We start from the raw sequence: 25,298 nt of genomic DNA, 5'->3' as shown, positions 1-25,298 counted from the left end.
GAGTGCAATTGTGTGGTAGTTTGAGCATTCTTTTCATTGCCTTTCTTTGGGATTGGAATGAAAACTGACCTTTTCCAGTCCTGTGGCCACTGCTGAGTTTTCCAAATTTGCTGGCATATTGAATGCAGCACTTTCACAGCATCATCTTTCAGGATTTGGAATAGCTCAACTGGAATTCCATCACCTCCACTAGCTTTGTTCGTAGTGATGCTTTCTAAGGCCCACTTGACTTCACATTCCAGGATGTCTGGCTCTAGGTCAGTGATCACACCATCATGATTATCTGGGTCGTGAAGATCTTTTTTGTACAGTTCTTCTGTGTATTCTTGCCATCTCTTCTTAATATCTTCTGCTTCTGTTAGGTCCATACCATATCTGTCCTTTATCGAGCCCATCTTTGCATGAAATGTTCCCTTGGTATCTCTAATTTTCTTGAAGAGATCTCTAGTCTTTCGCATTCTTTTGTTTTCCTCTATTTCTTTGCATTGATCGCTGAAGAAGGCTTTCTTATCTCTTCTTGCTGTTCTTTGGAACTCTGCATTCAGATGTTTATATCTTTCCTTTTCTCCCTTGCTTTTCGCTTCGCTTCTTTTCACAGCTATTTGTAAGGTCTCCCCAGACAGCCATTTTGCTTTTTTGCATTTCTTTTCCATGGGGATGGTCTTGATCCCTGTCTCCTGTACAATGTCACGAACCTCATTCCATAGTTCAATTCACTCTGCTGCTGCTGCTGCTACTGGGCAGTAATTCACTCCTAAAGTTCTAAGCAGAATATAAAGTGTTTCACAACAGGTTCAAACAAATCAACTAATCTTTCTTGGAGACTCCTCTGGGAGTGCTGTGTTCCCTGGCTCAAATCTGGTGCAAAGGTCTCTTAGCCCGCTCCAGGCTGTTAGCTCAATTCTTCCTTCATTCTTCATTTCTTCTTTCGTGTATCCATCTCCTGTTTTTTGGTTCTCACAGCTTTCTCCTTCTTAACTTGCTCCCCATTTCAGTGTAACACTTTGTCCGGTATATGCATCAGCAAGCTACCTTAAAGGGCCAGAGAATTAAGGGCCAAAAGCACAAAAAAGTACCTATAAAACCATTTACAATTTAACCATTAAAAAAAGTAAAAATGCTTCTAGCTTGTGGGACACACAGAAACAGGTGACAGGCTCGTCTTGGCCTGGGGATGTCAGCTGGCTGACTCCTAGTCTAGCAGCTCCCTAAGGGAGGGAGCACAGTGAGGCAATTTTCTTGAGATCTACTTTATCAAACAATGATTTAGTCTACCTCACACACTTGACTGGTAGTCTGACTGCGCTCAGAACTCTGTATCACCAATCATTCACCTTGAGAATTCAAAGATACTGCAACACTGTTGTTTAGTCCTCAGCTATGCAGAAAACTAGTGCCTTGTTTTTCGTTTGTCTTTAATTTTTATTGCAGTATAGTTGCTTTACAGTGTTGTGTTCATTTCTACTCTACAGCAAAATGAACTAGTCATATGTATACATGTGCCTTGTCCCTTTTGGACTTCTTTCCCACTCAGGTCACCACAGTGCATTAAACAGAGTTCCCTGTGCTATAGAGTATGTTATCATTAGTTACATATTTTACACATAGTATCAGTAGTGTATATGTGTCGATCCCAGGTATCCATAAATTTGTTCTCTTCCTTTGTGTCTCTATTTCTGCTCTACAAATATGATCATCTATACTGTTTTTCTAGATTTTGCATATATGCCTTAATATATGATATTAGTTTTTCTCTCTCTGACTTACTTCATCCTGTATGAGACACTTTGGGACCATCCATTTCTCTACAAATGACCCAACTTTGTTCCTTTTTAATGGCTGAGTAATAGTCCATTCTATATATGTGCCACATCTTCTCTATCCATTCCTCTGTTGATGGACATTTAGGTTGTTTCCATGTCCTGGCTATTGTAAACAGTGCTGCTATGAACACTGGTGTGCATGTATCTTTTTGACTTATGATTTTCTCTGACTAGTGCATTGTTAAGAGCCTGGTTTTTCTCTCTGGAAGCTTTTAATATCTTTGCTTCATGACAAGTCTCCTGTCACAGCCACTTATCTTGGTGTCTCCACTGCCATAGTCCCTCTAGCACTCCGGAGGGCTTGTGGGATGGGTGGGAGGATCAGTGCAGAGGAATGGAGAGGAACACCTAGGTGGGAAGGGCTGCCGGGAAGCGAAGCACTAAGGATGAAGCAGAGATCTGGGGCCAGGGAAACAGGCTGGAAGGGAGGTTAGAAGGACTTGCTTCTGGGGTGGAGGTGAGAGGTCAGAAGGCCCCAGCTGGAAGCCAGCTTTTCTCAAAGTTCTGGGCTCTTTAATATTAAAGGGGGCTACTCTCCAGGTGGGGAGTCTCAAGAAGGCTGGGGCAGCCATGTGTGGCTGCTGCAAGCCAAGAGGCCCTCAGGAGGTATCACCTCACACCAGCCAGAATGGCTATCATTAAAAAACCCACAAACAGTAAATGCTGGAAAGGGTATATAGAGAAGGGAACCCTCCTACACTGTTGGCGGGAATGTAAATTGGTACAGCCACTATGGAGATTGGTATGAAGGATTCTTAAAAAACTAAAACTAGAGCTACCATATGACCCTGCAATCCCACTCCTGGGTATATATATGGAGAAAAACATGATCCAAAAGGAAACATTCATCCCAATATTTATGGCAGCACTAGCTACAATAGCCAAGACATGGGGCAAATGTCCATCGACAGAGGAATGGATACGGATGATGCGGTACAAATATAAAATGGAATATTACTCAGCCATTAAAGAGGATGAAAAAATGTCATTTACAGCCATGTGGATGGACCTAGCGAGTGTTACACTGAGTGAAGTAAATTAGACAAAGAAGGAGATAGATGACATCCTTTATATAAAAAGAAATACAAATGCACTTACTTATAAAACAGAAAGAGACTCACAGACTTTGAGAACAAACTTATGGTTGCCAGGAGGAAGGCTGAGAGGAAGGGATAGTTAGGGAGTTTGGGATGGACATGTACACACTGCTATATTTAAAATGGTTAACCAACAAGGTGTAGCACATGGAAGTCCGCTCAATGTTATGTGGCAGCCTGGAAGGGAGGGGAGTTTGTGGGGAGAATGGATACATGTATATGTATAGCTGAGTCCCTCCGTTGTTCACCTGAAACTATCACAACACTGTTAATCAGCTATCAGTTCAGTTCAGTTTAGTCGCTCAGTTGTGTCCGACTCTGCGACCCCATGAATCGCAGCACACCAGGCCTCCCTATCCATCACCAACTCCCGGAGTTCACTCAGACTCAAGTCTATCGAGTCGGTGATGCCATCCAGCCATCTCATCCTCTGTCGTCCCCTTTTCCTCCTGCCCCCAATCCCTCCCAGCATCAGGGTCTTTTCCAATGAGTCAACTCTTCACATGAGGTGGCCAAAGTATTGGACTTTCAGCTTTAGCATCAGTCCTTCCAAAGAACACCCAGGGCTGATCTCCTTTAGAATGGACTGGTTGTATCTCCTTGCAGTCCAAGGGACTCTCAAGAATCTTCTCCAACACCACAGTTCAAAAGCATCAATTCTTCAGCGCTCAGCCTTCTTCACAGTCCAACTCTCACATCCATACATGACCACTGGAAAAACCATAGCCTTGACTAGACGGACCTTTGTTGGCAAAGTAATGTCTCTGCTTTTGAATATGCTACCTAGGTTGGTCATAACTTTTTTCCAAGGAGTAAGCATCTTTTAATTTCATGGCTGCAGTCACCATCTGCAGTGATTTTGGAGCTCAAAAAAATAAAGTCTGACATTGTTTCCACTGTTTCCCCATCTATTTCCCATGAAGTGATGGGACCAGATGCCATGATCTTCATTTTCTGAATGTTGAGCTTTAAGCCAACTTTTTCACTCTCCTCTTTCACTTTCATCAAGAGGCTTTTGAGTTCCTCTTCACTTTCTGCCATAAGGGTGGTGTCATCTGCATATCTGAGTTTATTGATATTTCTCCCGGCAATCTTGATTCTACCCTATGCTTCTTCCAGCCCAGCGTTTCTCATGATGTATTCTGCATATAAGTTAAATAAGCAGGGTGACAATATACAGCCCTGATATACTCCTTTTCCTATTTGGAACCAGTCCGTTGTTCCATGTCCAGTTCTAACTGTTGCTTCCTGACCTTCATATAGGTTTCTCAAGAGGCAGGTCAGGTGGTGTGGTATTCCCATCTCTTTCAGAATTTTCCACAGTTTATTGTGATCCACACAGTCAAAGGCTTTGGCATAGTCAATAAAGCAGAAATAGATGTTTTTCTGGAACTCTCTTGCTTTTTCAATGATCCAGCGGATGTTGGCAATACTCTAGTACAAAATAAAAAGTAAAAAAAAAAAGAGAATCGGCCAGGCCTATGGCCCCTCTGGCTTCCCTGCCACATGACCTGACTCCTCAACCACCTGACCAGCTGTGCTTAGTCCTCACCCCTGGTCTTTATCCTGCCTATATGACAGTCTCAGACCCTAATGACCACTGACCTTCACCCCCTTCAGACTTGGCTCAGACCTCAGCCACTCTCATTGGGTTGTAATAATATAGCAGAGCTATTTTTTTTTAATAGTTTTATTTTTGGCTTGAATTTATTTATTTTTGGCTGTGCTGAGTCTTCATTGCTGTGCGGGCTTTTCTCTCCTTTCGGCAAACGGGGGCTACACTTAGTTGTTGTTCGCAGGCTTCTTATTGTGGTGACTTCTCTTATTTCGGAGCATGGGCTCTAGAGTGTTTGGGCTTCGGCAGATGTGGCTCCCAAGCTCTAGAGCACAGGCTCAATAGTTTGTGGCACACGAGCTTAGTTGTTTTCAGGCATGTGGGATCTTCCTGGATCAGGTATCAAACCTGTGTCTCCTGCATGGCAGGGAGATTCTTTACCACTAAGCCACCAGGAAGCCCCAGAGAGCTAATTTATGTGGAGAGGTTTTTTTTTTTTTTTAATAAAAATGAAATAAAGAAAACCAAGAATGGTTGGATCCAAACTTCTTTATTCACGAGTGAGTGCCAGCCCATCACTGACTTCCCTCCTAGGGTGAAGGGAAAGACAGGTGATTGATAGTCTCTAGAGATCCTGCTTGGGTGCTTATAGAACCTGCTGGTCTTAGGATGTACCAACCATCACTCTCGACATAAACACCTGCTTCCTCTAGGAATGTACTCCTATCTCACTTATTCTTCCTCTCATATTCTCTGATCTCTCCTTTAAAATCCACAGTCATCATATTCACCCACTTGCGATTAATAAGATATAGCTTTTCAATAAGGAAACTGATACTGCTTTCCACTTAAAGATTAAGAAAGTGATTTTTTTAATGGAAGGAGGAACTTTTCTGGTGAAAATGCTTAGTTACTATATGTTTTTATATCTGAGAATGAGTAAAATAATCATCAGTATCAATATAAGTTCAGTTCAGTTGCTCAGCTGTGTCCAACTCTTTGCAATCTCATAAAATAATCATATTTTATAATATAAATCAAGAAAGTAAATATAGACAAAATCCTAGCTGATGGGGAATATCAGTCATTAAGGGTGAATGGGGCTAACTTAAAACTAGGTTAAAAAACTCTAATTAATGCGAGTCTAAAGGGTGAACACCTTTGTTTCCTATAAGTTTCCTGACTGGGCTATCCCTATTTGATGGACTAGAGTAAAATAAGGTGGAGAGAGGGAGGCGGCAAATAATCCTGGGGCCATGATATCTATTATTTTTAGCTCCAAGATACAAACAAAATCCAATACATTTCTTCTTTTTCTTTTATTAAAGTATAGTTAATTTACAGTGTTATGTTAGTTTCAAGTGTTCAGCAAAGTGATTCAGTTGTATAGATTCTTTTTCAGATTCTTTTCCATTATAGGTTATTACAAGACCTCAATAATTTCTAATTCCTTCAGAAATAGATACATATAATACTTACTATCATATTAACTTTTCAATGGGCTTCCCAGGTGGCTCAGTGGTACAGAATCTGCCTGCCAATGCAGGAGATGTGGGTTTCAATCCCTGGGTTGGGAAGATCCCAGCAAGAGGGGAAAGGCAACCCATTCTAGTATTCGTGCCTGGGAAATCCCGTGGACAGAGGAGCCTGGTGGGCTGCAGTCCATGGGGCCACAAAGAGTGGACATGACTGAGTGATTAAACAACAACAACAGCATTTCAATAATGAGCTTTTTTGGAAAGAGATCAAACTTGAGGGTGGAAGACCAATACCTCCTAAAAGCTAATAATCCTGTTAAAATAGAATTTTACATGCCTCTTCTTTCTTTTTTTTAATTTTTATTTTTTAATATAAATTTATTTATTTTAATTGGAGGCTAATTACTTTACAATATTGTATTGGTTTTGCCATACATCAACATGAATCTTCCACGGGTGTACACAGGGTTGTTTTTTTTTTCAAATTGTAAAAGTAATAAAGACAAAAATCAGTGTGAGGATGAACAAGTGGAAACTGAAAGTCACTCATGTTTGGGATGGGGGTCGGGAGGGAGCAGGGTCAGGGATAGAAGTTGTCCACACTGCTGGTCAGCAAGCAGCAGCAAGGCCACAGTCTAGAGCCATAATGGCTCTAATAATTGGTCAGCAAGCTCACCCAGTAGGTCCATTTGGCTTGCAAGGTTCCGAGGCTCTTGGCCTCAAATCTATAAGCTCATTATCCACCCTGAGTATTCATACTTCCTATACCTGGCATGGGGGCTCAGGCCAGGCGGGCTCAGAGGGAGGGTGTGATGAAGTGGAGGTGCAGAGCACCGCCAGGGCAGTGGGTAAGTAGGAAGGGGGCTGAGGAGAGAAGCCCAGAATTGCCTCCGCCAGCGAGCCAGCAGGAGCCCGTGAAAAGAACCCATGGAGGCCTGGTCTGATGGGGAAGAGGATCATGGGGAACAGAGGGAAGAATGAGTGTCAAGGAAGAAAACAGAGGGACCTGGGACAAACCTGCAAGAAAGTCAGAAGGATGAGCAGTGGACAAGTCCACTGGATCTCATTTCAGGTGGTTTTTAAAATAAAAATCTGCTGCAAGTTATACATTTTCATTGAGTATGGAAGGAAAGCAAAAAAGATGGAAATTAAAATTGCCTACAAACTCATCATACAGAGTGGTTAATTCTGCTCCAGGATTTAAAAAAAAAAAGTTCATGAATGTGAATGGAGGGAGAGTTTCTGCCCCTTCTCTCTCTAAAAAAAAGGGGTATATGATCTATGAAACCAAAACAGACTCACAGACATAGAGAATAGAACTGTGGTTGCCAAGGAGGAAAGGGCAGAGGGATGGATTGGGTTTTGAGATTAGCAGATGCAAATCAATATATATAGGATGGATGGACATCAAGGTCCTACTCTATAGCACAGGGAACTATATTCAATATCCTGTGATAAACTATAATGAAAAAGGTTGTAAAATAATATGTATATATATAACCAAGTCATTTTGCTGTACAGCAGAAATTAAACAGGACATTGTAAATCAACTGTATTTCAATACAAATTTTTAAAAAGGGATGTATTGATATGTAGGTATAGGTGTATGGGTGTACATGTATAAATAAATATACATGTATATATGTGTACATGTATGTATATAGCAAAATTGCGATCATAGATTTTCAAGCTTTCTTCATATATTATAATACAAACATCTATATTTTTTCCAAATTAATTTTTCTTAACAGCTGAGTAATATTCCACAGTGTAGAAATGTCATTATGTATTTAATTATTCAGTAATTATTTGATTGAATATTTACCTATATGCTTGGATTGAATGGGGCTTCCCAGGTGACTCAGTAGTAGAGAATCTGCCTGCAATGCAGGAAAGGCAGGAGACTCCAGTTCAATTCCTGGATCAGGAAGATCCCCTGGAGGAGGAAATGGCAACCTATTCCAGTATTCTTGCCTGGAAAATTCCAGGGATAGAGGAGCCTGGTGGGCTACAGTCCATAGGGTTGCAAAGAGTTGGATATGACTGAGCAGCTGAGCACACATTAAAACCTGATAGCCACCCCAGGGATGTGAAGAAGCAGATTCTGAAATGTTTCTAGGCAGTGCTTCAAGGTCATATAAGGTCATATGTGGGGTGTGAACATATACCCATTTGACCCAAAGGTCTGGGCTTATATATTTTTAGGTTGAACATTTAGATTTGTTTCTGCCTCTCCCATTTTTTTTTTTTTTTTTGGAGGGGAATGTAGCTTTAAATAGTGGAAATCTACCACTTATTTTGTGATTTGGGGTAAATAATCTCTGTGGATGTGTTTCTTTATCTATAAACTGGGAATAATGCCTGCTTTCTCCATGTCCTGGTTTTGCTATGAGATCATGTGTATAGGAGATTCCACTCTTCTTATGATTTCACAATTTAATGTTGAATGACTTGGTGGCTGGTGAGGCCACCAGAAGAGCTGAGAGAGGGTACTGGAAAGGTAACAGTCCAGGTGTAGCTGTGCTGAGTTGGGGTGTCTCCTGAACAGGAAGGAGATGAAGCCCAGATGACTTTGAAGGGCAGGATTCTTGCTCCGGAGAGAGGACCAGGTTAGACCACAGCTTTGGGAACCTTTAGCTTCATGCTGGAAAAATGGGTGGGCTTTTCCAAATGAAAAAGGGCTTCCCTGGTGGCTTAGAGGGTAAAGCGTTCGCCTGCAATGCAGGAGATCCGGGTTCAATCCCTGAGTCGGGAATATCCCCTGGAGAAGGAAATGGCAACCCCCTCCAGTACTCTTGCCTGAAAAATCCCATGGACAGAGCAGCCTGGGAGGTTGCAGTCCACGGGGTCACAAAGAATTGGACATGACTGAGCGACTTCACTTTTCCACTTTCCAAATGAAAAGTGGGCAGGCTTTTCCAAATGAAAGTGTATTGTTAGAAAAGAACAAGGCCAAGAGCAAAGCCTTAGGAGACACAGGTAGAAAAAAGGTATTAATGAGGGATGGCAGAAGGGGAAATTGAGGAGGGATACAGGGAAAAGGAAGTGGAAGAGGAACCAAAGATCAAACTGCCAACATTCGCTGGATCATAGAGAAAGCAAGGGAATTCCAGAAAAACATCTACCTCTGTTTCATTGACTATGCTAAAGCCTTTGACTGTGTGGATCATAACAAACTGTGGAAAGCTCTTAAAGAGATGGGAATACCAGACCATCTTACCTGTCTCCTGAGGAATCTGTATGCAGGTCAGGAAGCAACAGTTAAGATCCTGCATGAAACAACTGACTGGTTCAAGATCAAGGAAGAAGTACGACAGGGCTGTCTGCTGTCACCGTTTGTTTAACTTATACACTGAGCACATCATGAGAAATGCCAGGCTGGATGAGTTACAAGCTGGAATCAAGATAGGTGGGAGAAACATCAACAACCTCAGATATGCGGATGATGCCAATGTAATGGCAGAAAGCAAAGAGGAACTAAAGAGCCTCTTGATGAGGGTGAAGGAGGAGAGTGAAAGACCTGGCCTAAAACTAAACATTAAAAGATAAGATCATGGCATCCAGCCCCATTTCCTATTCTTGGGCTCTAAAATCATTGTGGATGGTGACTGCACACATGAAATCAGAAGATGATTGCTTCTTGGCAGAAAAGCTATGACAAACCTAGACCGTGTGTTGAAAAGCAAGGTCCGTACAGTCAAGGCTGTGGTCTTCCCAGTGGTCATGTACAGTTGTGAGAGCTGGACCGTAAAGAAGGCAGAATGCCAAAGAATTGATGCCTTTGAACTGTGGTGCTGGAGAAGACTCCTGAAAGTCTCCTGGAGAGCAAGGAGATCAAACCAGTCAATCTTAAGGGAAATCAACCCTGAATACTCATTGGAAGGACTGATGCTTAAGCTGAAGCTCCAGTATTTTGGTCATCTGATGTGAACAGTGGACTCATTGCAAAAGTCTCTGATGCTGGGGAAGATTGAGGGTAGAAGGAAAAGAGGGCATCAGAGGATGAGATGGCTGGATGGCATCACCGATGCAATGGACATGAACTTGGGCAAACTTCAGGAGATGGTGAGGGACAGGGAGGCCTGGTATGCTGCAGTCCATGGGGTCTCAAACAACTGGACACGACTGGGCAACTGAACAACAACAACAGCAGGAAAAATTAGGATTACATACGATCAGAGAAACCAAAATAAAAAAAAGTCAAGAAAATTCACATTTAATTCCCATCATGTACTACTCTGGGCTCGCTAAAAGTTGACTGTATTAACTTAGCTCTGCCTGCTTTGTTTGACTGAGATTGAATCAATGAATTAAATCTTAAGGGTGAGAGAGAGGCTAACACAGGTGAACAAATTTCCCTCCTTCCTTATAAAGTAAAAAATCAATCTAAACAAAGAGTAATTGGAGAACCAGAAACCAATAAATCTATTCCCGAAGCTGGAAGTTATTAAACTCAAAGTAAATCAACTTTTGCAATTGTCGCCATGCATCTATAAAACCTACCAAATTCTTCTTAGGTATTAAAAAAAAATGTAAAAATATTCTACGGGCTCCATGTAGGGCTCTCCTGACTGGTGAAGTGGGCCCGGTACATGGGAAGGGCCTGGTGTGGGCTTGTGGTGTCTGACTTCTGGGCAGCTGTGCTGGGAGGGAGAAAGCTCAGGAAAGGAAGAGGGGAGAGGGATGGCAAGAACACGGTGGAAGGTGTCAAAAGGAAACATGGAAGCGGTCCTTTTGATATCCCAACATCCAGAATAACTCTGATCCTTTTTAAAAATTACATATGTTTTGGGGGAACAATAGAGCCAGAGTATCTGGCTTCTAGCTCTGGTGCTGATGCTGTCTGGCAGTAGCCAATGTTCTTACTAAACATTTCAGAAGTGGGGCTCCTGTTCTCTTACAAAACTTCCTTCCTCCCTAAATAAAGGTCTCTTGCATTTTTCAGGATGGCTTTTGGACTACACTCTTTTGGAAAAGCCCATCTATTCTTGGGACTCAATCTAATTTTCTTCTTTGTACTGTTTTTGCATATTCTATCATGAGCTTGCACTCCTTTGGTTGGAAAATAATGTTATTGGAAAGCAGTAAGAAACCCAAACCCAAGTTGTTCAGCTCAGTATCTCATCATTGTGCTATGTCTCAGCTTTGAGTTTTCTCTTGCCCTTGAGTCCAACTGGTCACCATGTCCTGGTGATTCTATATCTAGAATTATTCTAAATACTGGAGTGGAAAAAATGCCTAAGCGCACTCTGATAGAGGTAGCATTTGTTGGGCACCTCTCTTGATGCTGCTTTTCAACCCTCTCTCCTCTCCGTCTCCTCCTCCACCACGTTGCCAGGACCCTAGACATATACGTGGCTGCAAGGTCCTTCCAGGGCCTTCTCTCCCTGACAGCTGCTTTGTGCTGCTCTCCTCTTCTTCCCTCCTAAACCAATCCTTACTAGCTCCTGTTTTGGAACCCATGACAGCCCCTCTTTGCCCATGTATTATTGGGCCACTGAAGGAAATGTCTACAGCTTAAAACAGGGCCTTCTGGAGGTAGAATGTCTAATGTACCAGTAGGAGCCTGAAGAAGGAATGTTGTAGTCCAAGGGCCCTGTGGGAGCTGGTGATGGATGTAAAGGAGCCTGGTGGCATCTACTGATATAACAACAGAGTTTACCTGGTAAAGAGCACCATGTTTGGAGTTTAGACCGGCTTCATATCCACTGAGAAACTGAATATCCCTGAGCAAGTTACTTAACCTCTCCGTGCCTCAGTTTCCTGGCCTATACAATGGGGCTATTTATAGTACCTAACCTATAAGGCCTGTGTAAGTCTTAAATACCATATAAATAGTTAACCTGGTCTCAAATACATTGTATGTGCTTAAATAATATAAAATTATGTACAAATTCAAAACATCACTATTATTTTACATTCAGTACCAGCCCTCTGGGACTGGACTCTGGCTGGCAAAGACCATTTCTCATTTTGTTTGGTATATGCCACAACTTCTTAAATCTACTTTCTCTACCTTGTGACCTGGACCCCAGTCTTCTCTCCCTGACTTTCTTAATGTCATTCCAAGCAAACCACGGAACCCGATTCAAGTGGGGTAGGGAAGAGCTGCTGCAGAGGCCTGCCAGGCAGACAGCCCCCTTCACTTCCCTCCCATATTATTCCCCAAAAATCTGGTTATATCTTCCTAGCATAACCCTCAGGCCCCAAATTAGGAATGCGGGATGTGTGTGCTCACCAGAACAACCCTTTACAGAATTTCCTCCAGCACATGAAACTGGATGCCTCCACCATAAAAACATTAACTGCAAGTTTCCATAAAGCTGTGTATCACCAAAATACTTCCTTTCCAGGCTAGAAAAGGTTCTCAGAAAGCATATTTTATTTTCAAGAAGACAATCTACAAACTAGTGGCCGCTCCTGTGGTTTTTCAGCTGTTTAAACCAGTATTTGGATACCACCAAAGTGTCTCTCTCTTTTTTTTTTTCCCGGAGAACTGATTTACAAAATACTAGTTTCTATTAGGGTGTGTCTAGCACTTTCTTTGCGGCCAAGCCTTCCATTTTTATAGTCTGCACACTAGATTTTCCATGAACAAGCTCAATTTTATTCCTAGGCAATGATGTTTAGAAAATCCAATATGAACATGAAGACTGTTCTAAGGCAGTTTCAGAATTTGTGCTATGCAGTTGCCTAAAAAGAACACTTCTGATGTATAAAAAATATGTTTTGGGGGCATGTGATAATATATGTTGGGGAAAAGGGTTCTCACTACTCTTTATGTTTTCTTAGATTGGGCTATCTCAGAGAACTTATCTGCTAAATTCTTCTTCTCAAGTCTTTATGTCTATACTTATACATAGTACAGCCCAAACACCCACCTACACAGGCATTTTACAGTAAGAGTTGGAAGCCAAGTGACTGAAAAACAAAACAAAATTATGTATATAGTGTCTTTACAGAGATCTACATGTGAATTCAGATGGAGCCAATGGTAACTCTGGAGGAAAATGAACCAATTAAAGAAAAGTGCTAATGGAAAGTGTAACTATAATTTGGTTTTGCTGACAAATAAAAAAGCAGGTGCCATATTTTTAGGGAAAAATAACGTAGAAAATAGCTTTATATTTACATACACATAGACATTCTGTCTCCATCTCCAGAAATTTACACATTGGCCACAACCACCACAACACCCAATTTGACATTCTGAATATGTCCACCCTCTCTTCCTTTTGGCCCTCTAAGGGGGCTCCCCGGGCTATGCCAGGCTTCCCACGGACTCCTGTCTGTCCCTCCTTCTCTGAGTCCCTTGGCTCATTCTTCTCCCCATCGAAATCTTTCACTCCTTCAAGGCTGTCCTCAAGGCCCATCTCCGCCATGAGGCCTTCCCCCAGAACCCCAGACCATCATGCCCCATGCTCCAAACCTGACACTATTTAACAAATGTATTTCAACTAATTTATTTGGCTGCACTGGGTCTTAGTTGCAGCATGTGGGATCTAGTTCCCCAACCAGGGATTGAATCTGGGCCTCCTGCATTGCGAGTGCAGAGTCTTAGCTACTGGACCACCAGGGAAGTCCCTGAATCCTCCACTATTTATTGCTGATGCTGTCAATTTTACAGGTTCATTTTGGGTAGGCATTTTCTCTCCCTATGGCTGCAAGCCTCTTGAGGACAGGGCCACATCTAATTCCATTTCTTTTTTAAAAAAGAAAAAAAAACAAGTTTTATTTAATTTTTGGCCACACCCTACAACATGTGGGATGGATCTTAGTTCCCTTACCAGGGATCCAACCCACACTTCCTCCATTGGAAAGTGGAGTTTTAACCACTGGACCACCAGGGAGGTCCCTAATACCATTTCTGTCTGCTACCATAGTACCCCCCACCTACTGAACACAAAACAGATGATGAACCAATATCTATTGGGTTGTATGGGTTGAACAGCTGGGTGTAGATCTGTGAGATCTAGAATGGCTAATTTCATCTGGCTATCTAAATTGCTCTAATTAGGTCCAGATAATGTTCATAGCTGCCCATAGGCAGGGCTGCCACCCCCATGAAACATTCCTGGAGAACTATGGAGGCCGCCCGTGGTAGATGCCATGGTGTACGCTCCAGGTCCCCCTTCAGGAATGAAAGGCCAAGCACTCCACAAGCTGCTGAAGTGCTGCCTGCAGACAGCTCTCAGCTGAAGGGGACAGCTTTGTCCAAGATGCAGGGATGGCCTGCATCTAATGACTGATCATTAAGTCAGGGGATATAAAAGCCTAGTCCCTCACCTCAACTCAGTTCTGTAGGGCTTTCCACCTTCAACTTGTTGTTGGGCCTGCTCTGCAGCTCAGCTTCTCCCTCTGCCCAGCCTGGCATCCCTCCGTCTGTTTGTCTTCCCCAGGTATTGATCCCAAGACCCTCTCCCAATAAACACACTGCATGCTAACCTCCATCTCAGAGTCTGCTTCCTGGAGAACCAACTTATAACAGCATTTGTAGATCCATCCATCTATCCAAGCAGCCAGCCAGCCAGGCAGTAACCTACTACTGTGTTTAGGGCACACAGGTGGTGTTGATGGGAGGTGATACAGAGGAAAAAGGCCCAGTCTTTACCCTTAGGGAGCTAAGACCAATACCAGAGATGAGACATGTACAGGAATAACTGTAAAACACACAATGGAAAGTGGCTGGTGTCAAGAGAAAACATATAAACAGAGACGTGGCCAGGATCTAACCTCAGGGCAATGGTGTGAGAGTCTTCCTGTACTGGCTTAAGCTGTGGCCATCAGTACCTGTGTCCTATCTGCCCATCTGATCCCAAGCCCTCCTAGAGACAGAATGGACCGTATCCTTGTATCTCTTTTCATGCCCCCATACTTTCCAACAAGAGTCCCAGATAGTGCAAGTGATCTTAAAATACTGAAGCAAAGCACTGAAGGAAAGCGTTGGCAGCCCTACTTTATAGGACAGGTTTTTGGCTGTCCATCTGGCCTTTTAGTGCAGAGCTCTCAGGAGGCTCCTCAAATTTCTCATTCATTTATAATGTCCATAAAACCTTGGAAACATGAAAGCATGAGACAAGGTCCTGATCCTCAAAGCAGCCCACTGTGTGGTTGGGGCCGAAGCCCCTGAAAATGTCCAAAATAAGAATGAGACCTGGGACTATGACTAATAGCCAAGTAGTTCGTCTTCCCCAGGTGGTGTCCTTGCCCATGGTTGTTTGGTTTTTCAGTCCATTAATTGTTAATTTGTCAGGCGACAAATGTTACTGAATAGCCTCCACAAATAACCCAACAATAAGAATCAACAAACTCCAGAACCCCATGATCCTCCAAAACCAACGTGCCAGCATAATTTACTATGGGTGGGGGGAGGTGCCTTTGAGCAAAACTTTGTTGCTATTCACTCGCTAAGTCATTTCTGACTCTTTGTGACCCCATGGACTGCAGCATGCCAGGCTTCCCTGTCCTCCACCATCTCCCGGAGCTTGCTCAAATTCATGTCTATTGAGTCGATGATGCCATCCAGCCATCTCGTCCTCTGTCATCCTTCAATCTTTCCTGTCTTCAGGGTCTTTTCCTCACTATTAAGTATCTGATGGAAAGAAAGGAAGCACTGGTGGGGTGGGGAAGTCTGTCTCCTGCATTTCCCTGCCTCAGCCCAACTCAACACGCCAGTCCCTTTCCACTGTCCCTCTCCTTTTACTGCTTTTGTACAATCTGTCACCAACTTCTGTTGTTGTTTCTCTGAAATGGCATTTGCATCTTTCCTCTTCTGCTTCGCTTAGGGATACCATCCCCTCTGACTGTGTGGTCACACCCTGGTAGCCGAGGCTCCAAGCCTAGGCCATCCCCCTACTTCATGTCTGTCAGACGTGGCTTCTGAAAACACAGCTCTCAGTCAGGGACATCTCTGCTCTACTATCAGCTCAGCTGGGGCTCCTTCAGTGCTGCCAGGATGAAGTTATTAAGACCCCACCTAGTAAGTGGCTCTCCCTACATTCATCTAACTTTATTTCCCAGTACACCTTAGTATCCCAGAGGAGGGCTGGCAACCCAGTGTAGTATTCTTGCCTGGAGAATCCCACAGATGAGGAACCTAGCAGGCTACAGTCCACCGGGTCACAAAGAGTTGGGCATGCTGAAGCGACTTTTAGCACACACACATGCACACCTTAGTATATACCTTCCATTCCAATTTCTTCCCTGTTTATCTGTGCCTTTGCTCAATGGTGTCTGACTTCTGGAACACCTTACCTCCTCTTGGCTAACTACTGAATCCTACCCACTCCTTTGCCTCTTTGTCTACCTGGACCAAGCTTAGGACCTAGGGAATGGGAGAGACAGGGAGGGCAAAGTTAGGAGCCTGCTGTTTCCCCTCTTCTTTTATTATCTTGAGGTTTCCTCATCACATCCCAACTCCATCACATAGAAACGCTTTTCTGTGGCACCTACCCAGCCACAGGGATGCTCCATCAGTGTGACTGCTTGGCGCTACCTCTGGGTAGAAGGAGCTTGTCTGTTTCAGCCGGGGTAGACGATCTCAGTTTTACAAGTCAGAAAGGAAAGAAACTGACACTGCTAATGTTTACTCACTTGTTGCTTCTTAGGAAAAACTCTGAATCAGTGCTGAGTTAATATACCAAGCTCTAAGATTCCTGAGAGATGGATGGTGGGTTTGTCAAAGGAGAGACTGCCAAGTTGGGTCTCTGGGAAGAATCCAGTGTTCCATAAACGCTGTCTCTTTCCTAATCATAGAGAGAACCATAAAACTACAGAGAGGCAAAGGAGAGCTGCAGGCAGCAGAATGACATGGAAGAACCATCCTGTGCTTCTTGAAAAACAGAAAATGCAGATTAGGACAAATCTCATCCACACTCCCCCTTTGACCTTCCTATGCAGGGACTGCTCCATGAGAGAGCAGTACGGCAGATACTGTGGAGATCTTTGGAAAAGGCTCTTGAAAGGGGTACAGTAAAGACATTTCCTCACTCCTCTGCCAGTTTTTGACCAGGAAGGTTATGAGATGGGCAAAAATGGACAGCAGAATAGTGACTATCTCCCCTGTTTCCTGTTACCTTGAAGGGAAAAGGTGAACCAGTGTGTTTGGGGATTAACCACTCTTCTATTGGAAGTGGCATAAAAATGGCTAACCTCCAGGTTAGAAGGTAGACTGGATAAGGTGTTCTCTACTTTGTGCAAATTTCTCTAGAGCTAGAAGAGATGGATAGTGAAAGCAGTAGTTTTGAAGGTCCCCGTCTTTATGCCTTGAACTAGAAGATAAGGATGAGAAGAGGTAACTTAAAAATAACCTCTCCCAAACAAACACATCTGAGTGTGTGTGTGCACACGCACACACACACACACACACACACACACACGCACACATACACGAGACAGAGTGAAAAGGAGAAAATTCAAAACAAATCTTCTCAGGCAATTACATTAATGTAATAATAATGACAATAATACTAATTTTTTATACATGTTATAAATGTTTTATACATGTTTTATAAATGTTATAAAATGTTATCCCCATTTTACAGATGAGGAAGTTAACTTGCCCATCAGGTGGTGCTAGTGGTAAAGAACCCGCCGGCCAATGCAGGAGATTTAAGAGATGCTGGTTAGATCTCTGGGTTGGGAAGAACCCCTGGAGAAGGGAATGGCAACCCACAGCAGTATTCTTGCCTGGAGAATCCCATAGACAGAGGAGCCTGGTGGGATATGGTCCATGGGGTCACAAAGAGTTGGACACAACTGAAGCAACTTAGAACACATGGGGGTAGAGATTGAGACCCAGGTCTTTCTGATTCCAGAGTCCAGGCTCAGGACTTTAATACGGTCCATCTTACAGCAGGGCTTCTCTACAAGTTCAGGAAGGAGAGGGCATTGAGGAGGAAGCAGCCCTTCATCTCAGCTCCCTGTGAGGTGGGTACACACAAATACACACATTAATACTCCAAGCCGCCCCACTTCCTCTGCTGTCCTCAGTTACAAACCCACTCAGCTTGCACAGATACAGGTCCACAGATAGATGTCATGTTACTTACAGGGACAATGATCACCCCTATGGATAATTTAACCTGTATGTGAAGCTGCAACAGGAGTTTCCTTTCAATAGGATGTAGCCACATCTAGATGATGAATTAGCACTTAGTTTTGAAGGTGTGTCACGAAGACTTTAAGACTGAAAGTAATGAGTGACACTGAATGCCATTTAGCAGAATGACTTGTGACATTCAAATAAATGTTCAACTTGTGAGATTCAAGCACACAGAGGAAGAAGAAATGACTGTATAAAACAGTAAGGCACAAACAAATGGTGACAGCTCATAGAACTGGCTGCCCTATTCTTCACGGGATCCATCCAACCTCGGTAGTCATGGCTCAGCTGCTGTTAGCCGTGTAGAGGTCTTCCACACAAACAGACATGAACCGTCAGGGATATTCCTTGCTGAGCAGGCTGCCCAGAGAAGCGACCAGACCCTTCAGAACTCTTTTTCTCCCCTGTCATCCAAGTACCAACTCTTCTGAGTGTCTCTTGCTACCTGCCCCCACCCCCCACCTCCTCCCCTCCTCTTTCTCAAAGCCTCCTATCCTCCTCCCCTTCTCCATCAACTGACATAAAAGATCTGAGGGTGGGAGCCAGGAGAGCACGTTAGTTCCTGAGATTTTGAGAGAGTAAAGTTTCAGTATCAATGTATCCACCTCCCCTCCTCCTTCTGAACTCTAGAGATATACTTAGATACACACAAAACACCCACTGGAACTTTTAAATGATGGGAAGAGATCCACAAGCCACCTGTGAAACAAAAGCTTGGTGCTTCATAGTCATGGGAACACACAGGTTGGAGAAGAGCTCATGTTTATTAAATAGGTCCACACATACCTACAGAAAGCAGGTGGCCCTTGCACAGAGATAGGAGTCCTCACACATAGGCATCTTGACGATGCCACCTTGCTTCTCTGCCATCCTCTCTTCCCACCCAGCTGTAGGTATTTACCACAGCTGCCCTATGAGGTGCAACAGAAAGGCAGTCACTCCGCCCTTGGCTAGGCCCTGGCTATGATTTATGGGTAAGCCACCTAACCCAGTTCTGGAATATGGAGATAATAACCACCAGGCTAGGTGCTGTGAGGATGAAGGAGAATAATATATGCAGGGCCTTTGGCACAGCTTCTGGCGCTGACCTGCCTGATTCCTGAGCCTGACTTTCCTACAGGCACGCCTGGGCTGATGGTGCCTCCTGACACTTGGTCCCCACCCTGGGGACCCTGGTCTGACAGTGGGAAGAGTGGGGACTAGTCTGGGACCTCGGATCTGTACCCGAGGACCCCAGCTCTCAGGTCACAGGTCTGCTGGCCAGGGCCAGCCTTCAGGGTGGTGTGGTGCGAGGGGAGCCACGGGTATGTGCAAGTACCATAGGTCTTCTGCCCCTGGACCCGTGGGCGGCGGGCGGAGCGGGCCAGTGGAGGTGGGCAGAGCCCGGCGGTAAGTCGACTCAAGGCTGTGGGTGGCTTCCTCCTGTTGCTCAGTATCAGGGAGAGGCGGGGGAGGACATTCATTTTTTTCCTAAGTAAGCATCCACCCATCGTTCCGATTAACTATCGATTGTGAAAAGCCGGCTGCGCCCCTTAAAGGCGAAGCTCGGCCCCCGCGCGCCAATGTGTCTGTCTCCCTGGACCCTTGGTGGTGGACCTCCTCCGCGTGTGCAGGGAAGCGATGGGCCAACGCTTCTGCACCGGCTCATCTAGCAACCTCGGGAACCGCCACCACGAGCTGTGGTTTGAGTCCTGCCTGGCCACCCGCGGGGGCATTTTCTTCCCCGAGTGTCCTGTCACGCCCTCGGAGCCGGTCATCTGTTCCGCAGCGTCCCTGGAGCCCGGGGTTCGAGGACCCGGCCGGCTCTTGGAAAGTTATTTCAAAAAGCAGATGTGTTGCAACCCTCACTGCAGCAAACTACAGGGCACGGATTTCCCGAACCACCCCCCATCCCCAACCCCGGCCCGATACCTCCCCACCTCCTGCCCCGGCCCGACGACCCGAGCCCTGCAGCGCGGAGAGGCAACCCTCAAACGCACCTACTCTCCCTCCAGCGCCCAGATGCAATGGGGAGAAAACCCCAAAGCAAAGTCAGAGCGCAGAGCCGTCCCAGTCCCGGCCTGGAAAGGATCGGACTGTTGGGGATCGGCCTCCCGTCCGGCAGCTCCGAGAAATACTCGCGATTTCCCGCCCGGGCCTCCCCTCCTCAATGCCCCACTCTTCCTGGCGGGGCTGCCCCGACCCCTCGTACCTGCGGCGGTCCCGGGCTCGCCCTCGCTCTGCTCGCCGGAATCTGAATCCATGCCGCCGGCTGGCGTCCACAGCCGCCCGCCCGTCCCCGGGGCGTCCGGGGCCGGCGTCCGGACTCGGGCAGCCGCGTAGCACTCGGGCCGGGCGATGCGCGGCGGGCCGCGGCAGGGGGCGGCTCGGAAGAGGCCAGCGCGGCCCGCTCTCCGCTCCCCGCGCCCGCCGGCCGGTGCCTGTGCGCGAGGCGAGCGCGGGGCGGAGGGTGGGGCGCGCCGGGAGAGCAAGGAGGAGGGCGGGGAGGCGCTAGCTGGGAGGAGCAGGAGCGTCCGGCGCCCCGCGGGCTCCAGACTGGGGTTAAATACCCGGGGGAGGCGCCGATCCTCCACCCGCGCCCCGCGTCGGGCACCCGCAGCCCTGGACTTGCGGAGCCCGGCTAGGTCGTGTGAGTTGGCGAGGCCGAGCCCCTTGCCTTGGGGGTGGCCAAGTTTGGAGAATTCTTAGATGAAAAAGCGCCTCTACCCAAGTTGGAAAAGGAGAGGTTCCGAGTGGGAATGCTGGGGCTGCCCAGGTTCGAGTCTGACTTCACAGTTAGGAGATCTTGGGCGAGTGACTTAACTTCTCTGTGCCTATTTCCTCACTTGGAAAATGGGGGAAATGAGAGTTCCCTTTTGTCCCGAATGGTGTGAGGGGAGTGTATAAATCATGCATGTGAGGGGCCAAGAGCAGGACCTGGCACCTAGCGAGCAAGTACACAGCGTGCGGCAGGTACAGCTAACGCTGGCGGCTCTTCTCCCGGCGTGGGTGCGGCGGCCGTGGTCTGGAGCCCGAGCTGCCGTCCAAGGCAGGACTCCCCCTCCTGCTGGCCGAGGAGCCAAGCCACTTCCAGGCACAGACTCTGGCAAGAATGGATTTAAAAACCTTTACTTTAACATAGAGTGCTAAATTTCCTCAATACCCTCCTCCTTCCACTTTCTAAAAGGAAAAAAAGAGAGAGAGAGAAGCAGTTGTATACTGATTAGAAATTAAGAGACTAAACTGGGGGGGAAATGCACGGAGCACTAAGGCCTGAGGGGATCCTTTGTTGTTAATTCCTGATTATCCACGCAGTCTTATTTTCTTCCTCAACTGTCAGTTCCAACACTTACATAACCTTAAGCCGGCTTCTCTACATGTAAAGTGTGGGCAGAGAACAGGGACACACTTTATTGACCTGAGCAAAATGAAATTGGAAAGAGAAAAGTCTGCCCAAAAGAACCCTTTATTGTTTCCTCTGTGCACTCGTTTTAATCTCTACAATGACCCAGTGAGGAATTTGAAAAAAAAATTTTTGTTTTGGAGGTCAAAAATGGTTGAAAGTCGGCAGTTTCGAAGATAACTTACACTGTTATCTCCATTTTGAGATGTGGAAACAGTCTCTGAGCCTATGGTCTCAGGCTCAGTATGTGGGTGAGCTGGGCCTTGAAATCTGATCTGATGTCTGGACTTTCTACTCACCACTACGGTAGTGTCACAAGTGAGTTTGGCCTCTTGACTGCCTGGAGTCTGCCTCTTTTGGAGGAGGTCTGGACTTTTCAGAGTGCAAATACAGTTCTCCTTTGGGTTCTCAGAAAACATTTTCTGGATGGCAAAACTCATGGACTTAAGCTAGTAAGAGCTGGATGGATTTTATTGGAAGGGTTTAAAGAACCCTCGCTAGATGTAAGATCTTGGGCAAATGGTGTAACCTCCCTTAGTTTTCTCAGGTGATGGCATCTCCTTCATAGGGCAGTTGTAAGGGAGTGAGTGAAATAATGAGTGTGGAAGCTAGTTAGTACCCAATGCCTGGCACACAGTTCATGTTTGATAAATGGAAAGAACGTTCTTAGATTTAATGGATTCCATTTAGAAAAACAAAATATTTTAAAATCACAATTTTAAGTGAAAAGAAAAAAAGTCACAGCAACAGTTGGATAAAAGTTGACACTCAAAAAACAAATAGCTGGGTCATTAAAAAAAGTTTGGCAACATGGCTTTGTAGTCCTAAGGAAAAACAAGGATGATAGCATCAGAGAACAGAGCATATTAGATTGAAAAGTCATCCAGCTTCCTCTAAGGGCCATGCCTAATTTCAGCAACAGGAAATGTGAAACTTTCTCTGCCCCCCAGACCTACTTTTCTGGCACTTGGTGGAAGCTTTTTTTATTTTTCTTTTTTGTTTGTTTTAATGGACAGGTGATCTGGGTTGAAGACAGAAATATCACTGAGACATCTACACATCTTAGCGCGAACAGGGAAACTGACTATTGGAACTTGATCAACAGTAAACAAAGTACTGGGAGTGCAATTAACAACAGAGATATGTCCGTCAGTCATCAGCTCTTTACTGAGTACGTAGTACATTTTAGATCAGAGATTCTGAGGGCAGAGGGTATGTGTATGTGTGTGCTCAGTCATGTCTGACTCTTTGCAACTCCGGGGAGAGAGAGGGCTGGTCAGAGTGCTCCTGAGAAGTCTATGAGGTGAGTTGGCAATAAGCAACACCAACTCGTTTAGCCATCCCTGTATTTAATCGTAGTTGCTGCTAAGTCGTCGCTTCAGTCGTGTCCGACTCTGTGCGACCCCATAGATGGCAGCCCACCAGGCTCTCCCGTCCCTGGGATTCTCCAGGCAAGAACACTGGAGTGGGTTGCCATTTCCTTTTCCAATGCATGAAAGTGAAAAGTGAAAGTGAAGTTGCTCAGTCGTGTCTGACTCTTAGCGACCCCATGGACCGCAGCCCACCAGGCTCCTCCGTCCATGGGATTTTCCAGGCAAGAGTACTGGAGTGGGATGCCATTGCCTTCTCCGAGGTTTTAATCGTAGTATATGTCTGCAAAAGGAGGCAGATGTAGAATGAAAAACTGAATGTGGAATTAAACAATGGAGAAGAGAGATCCAAACCAAATAAAATCTCCATTCCAATTTCCTATGATATGCAATCTGTTGTCATGGGATAGCAAGACAAAGGGAAATGACTGCTGGCACGCAAGTGGGTTTAATGAGGAACATTAGTGGAACATACCTTATCTGTCCTCCCAGTGTGGAAAAATATGTATAAGAGAAGGAAGTCCTTAAAATAGTATCGCTTGATCATCATCTCGACAAAAAAGGGGAAATCTGAGGTGTTGAATCTCAGATTTACAAACCAATCCTAGTATGTTTCTTTAAAAGAAAGAAAGAGAAAGCTCTTAGAAAAGGGGAAAGGACTTCCGTGGTTCCTCTGTATATTTTTAGAAGAATGGCATCACTTTGCAGACTTGAATCTAGACTTATAAACCACTTTCCTCAGTGTTTCCACTACATCTTTTCAGCTTGGCTACTCTTCAGACATGAACATTTCTAACTCATATTGGTCATTTCTTAGCTTCAGCTAATGAAATCGGTGGCTTTTTAAGGAATCTTGTCTGGTGGGAAAAGCATATTTATTTGTAAGGCGACAAGAAACAGATAATAAAGTAGATCCATTTCTTCTAACACGATAATACTCCTTTAATCCAAGCCAGTGCTATGACTCATCTGCCTGTCTCCTCTTGTGGGATGGAAAGGGAGCCGTCTGCAACCTTCGGCAGGCAGCCGGGAGGAGAGAGGGAGGGAGGTTCCTCTCCCAAGCTAGGGCTGCTGTTCTGCTTTGAAAATTCACAGGGTTCTGGAACTGCCATTTCTTTGGGCTGAAGTGGCCCTTGGTACTTTGGAACCAGATCTCGCCTGGGACCACCTCATTTTTAATAACTCGTCTCGAGGTGGTTGCTGGCACCAAGGAAGCTTCTGCCCAGAGCCAAGGTGACCTCTGTGGGGCTCTGGGCAAGCTGGACCAGTGGGGTTTGAGCTTGCTTCCTATCCATCTGGCAGAACAAGATGCTGGAAGACAGCCTTGAAAGAAGGGGATTTTCCTATTTTTTTTCCTGGCTAGCAAAATAATTTTTATTGTTACCCATCCCACCTTGCCTTATTTCAAAAGCAATGCACATCACTGTAGGAAAAAAAATGGGAAAAACTTACAAGCAAAAGAAGATTTTAAAATCCATTCATAATTTCACCAGTGGCAGTAATTATTAGCATATCTTTTGAAAAATTTCCTTCTTTGTGTGTATAGCAATCTGCTTTTGTAACTTGCTTTTTCCTTTTAACAGTGGTGAACATCACTCCATCTACTGACAACATGATTTTTAAAAGCTGCATGATATTCTATTATATGGGTGTACCATAGGTATTTAAACATCCTCTATTGTTGGGCATACAGGTTGTTTCCAATTTTCTGCTAAAATAGCATCAGTGAGTATCTTCATGTCCAAATCTTTGCACATGTCTTTAATCAGTGTCTGTCAACCTTCAGCAGCCTCCATTGTTCTTGGGAGGAAAAAACAAGACAGAAAATTATAGCTAACAAAATAATAGCTGTATCTATCCTGAAACATTAAGGTTATCAAGAATTTTAATGAGCACGATCCCTCTTGGCAGAGGATGGGTTAGTTGAGTTCATTCTTGAATTTATCAAGCATTGATTGAGCTCAGAGGGCATTTTTATGGGTTGAAGAGAGGAATAGAGAACATCCTTCTGCATTTTTTGGTGGGCACTGTGTCCTCTGCACAGGCCCATCCATGTTCAGGCACCTGTGGGGAGGCAGGGGTGGAAGAGGCTGGTCATTTGGGCTTCAGGCTGTTCTCCCAAGCTTTTAGTTCTGCCCTCATGAGCTGCCTACAGGACAGCTTCCTGAGCAGCAAATGCAATGATAGTGACTCTAAAGCACAGATTCAGAGGGAGAGGGAAGTTGAAAAAGAGGGAAGAGGAAGAGAGATAAAGAGGAAAACTCCATGGCCCCAATCTCTGTTGTGTTTTGGGTCAGCTTCCTATGGGGCTGCTTGTAAGCCTTTTAAACAGAAGGACCAGGATCATAGGTTCGGCCCCGCTGGGAGTCCCCCTGCTTACATATGGTATCTTGGCCCCCTGTGGCATTCCGTCTGGGGGCTGCAGGTTGTGAGGGTGCTGTATTGGAGCTGTTCTTATAACCATCCGCAAGGCTTGTATATGGGCACCCT

At 45.1% G+C, this 25,298-nt stretch overlaps 1 protein-coding gene and 1 long non-coding RNA gene across 9 annotated transcripts in view; one reads left to right on the top strand and one right to left on the bottom strand.

The window, feature by feature from the left end:
* TNFAIP8L3 (TNF alpha induced protein 8 like 3) overlaps positions 1-20,455 on the bottom strand; it is a 45,494-nt gene extending 25,039 nt beyond the window's left edge. Inside the window, exon 1 of the mRNA XM_055537976.1 lies at positions 20,248-20,455. Within this exon, the coding sequence (XP_055393951.1) occupies positions 20,248-20,299 (52 nt within the window). The 5' untranslated portion in view covers positions 20,300-20,455. The remainder of the gene's footprint in view (positions 1-20,247) is intronic.
* The window catches only part of LOC129621474 (uncharacterized), a 56,211-nt gene that overhangs the window by 18,322 nt on the left and 12,591 nt on the right, over positions 1-25,298 (top strand). For 2 of the 8 annotated variants that reach the window (XR_008699390.1, XR_008699388.1), the window contains one exon: positions 22,455-22,609. The exons of the other annotated variants lie outside the window; for them this stretch is intronic. This is a non-coding gene — a long non-coding RNA (uncharacterized LOC129621474). The remainder of the gene's footprint in view (positions 1-22,454; positions 22,610-25,298) is intronic. 8 annotated transcript variants of the gene reach the window in all.

The sequence above is a fragment of the Bubalus kerabau genome, chromosome 10, assembly GCF_029407905.1.
Source record: "Bubalus kerabau isolate K-KA32 ecotype Philippines breed swamp buffalo chromosome 10, PCC_UOA_SB_1v2, whole genome shotgun sequence".
NCBI lineage: Eukaryota > Metazoa > Chordata > Mammalia > Artiodactyla > Bovidae > Bubalus > Bubalus kerabau.
Note: the sequence above shows the minus strand (reverse complement) of the source record. Positions and strands in the feature narration are given on the sequence as shown.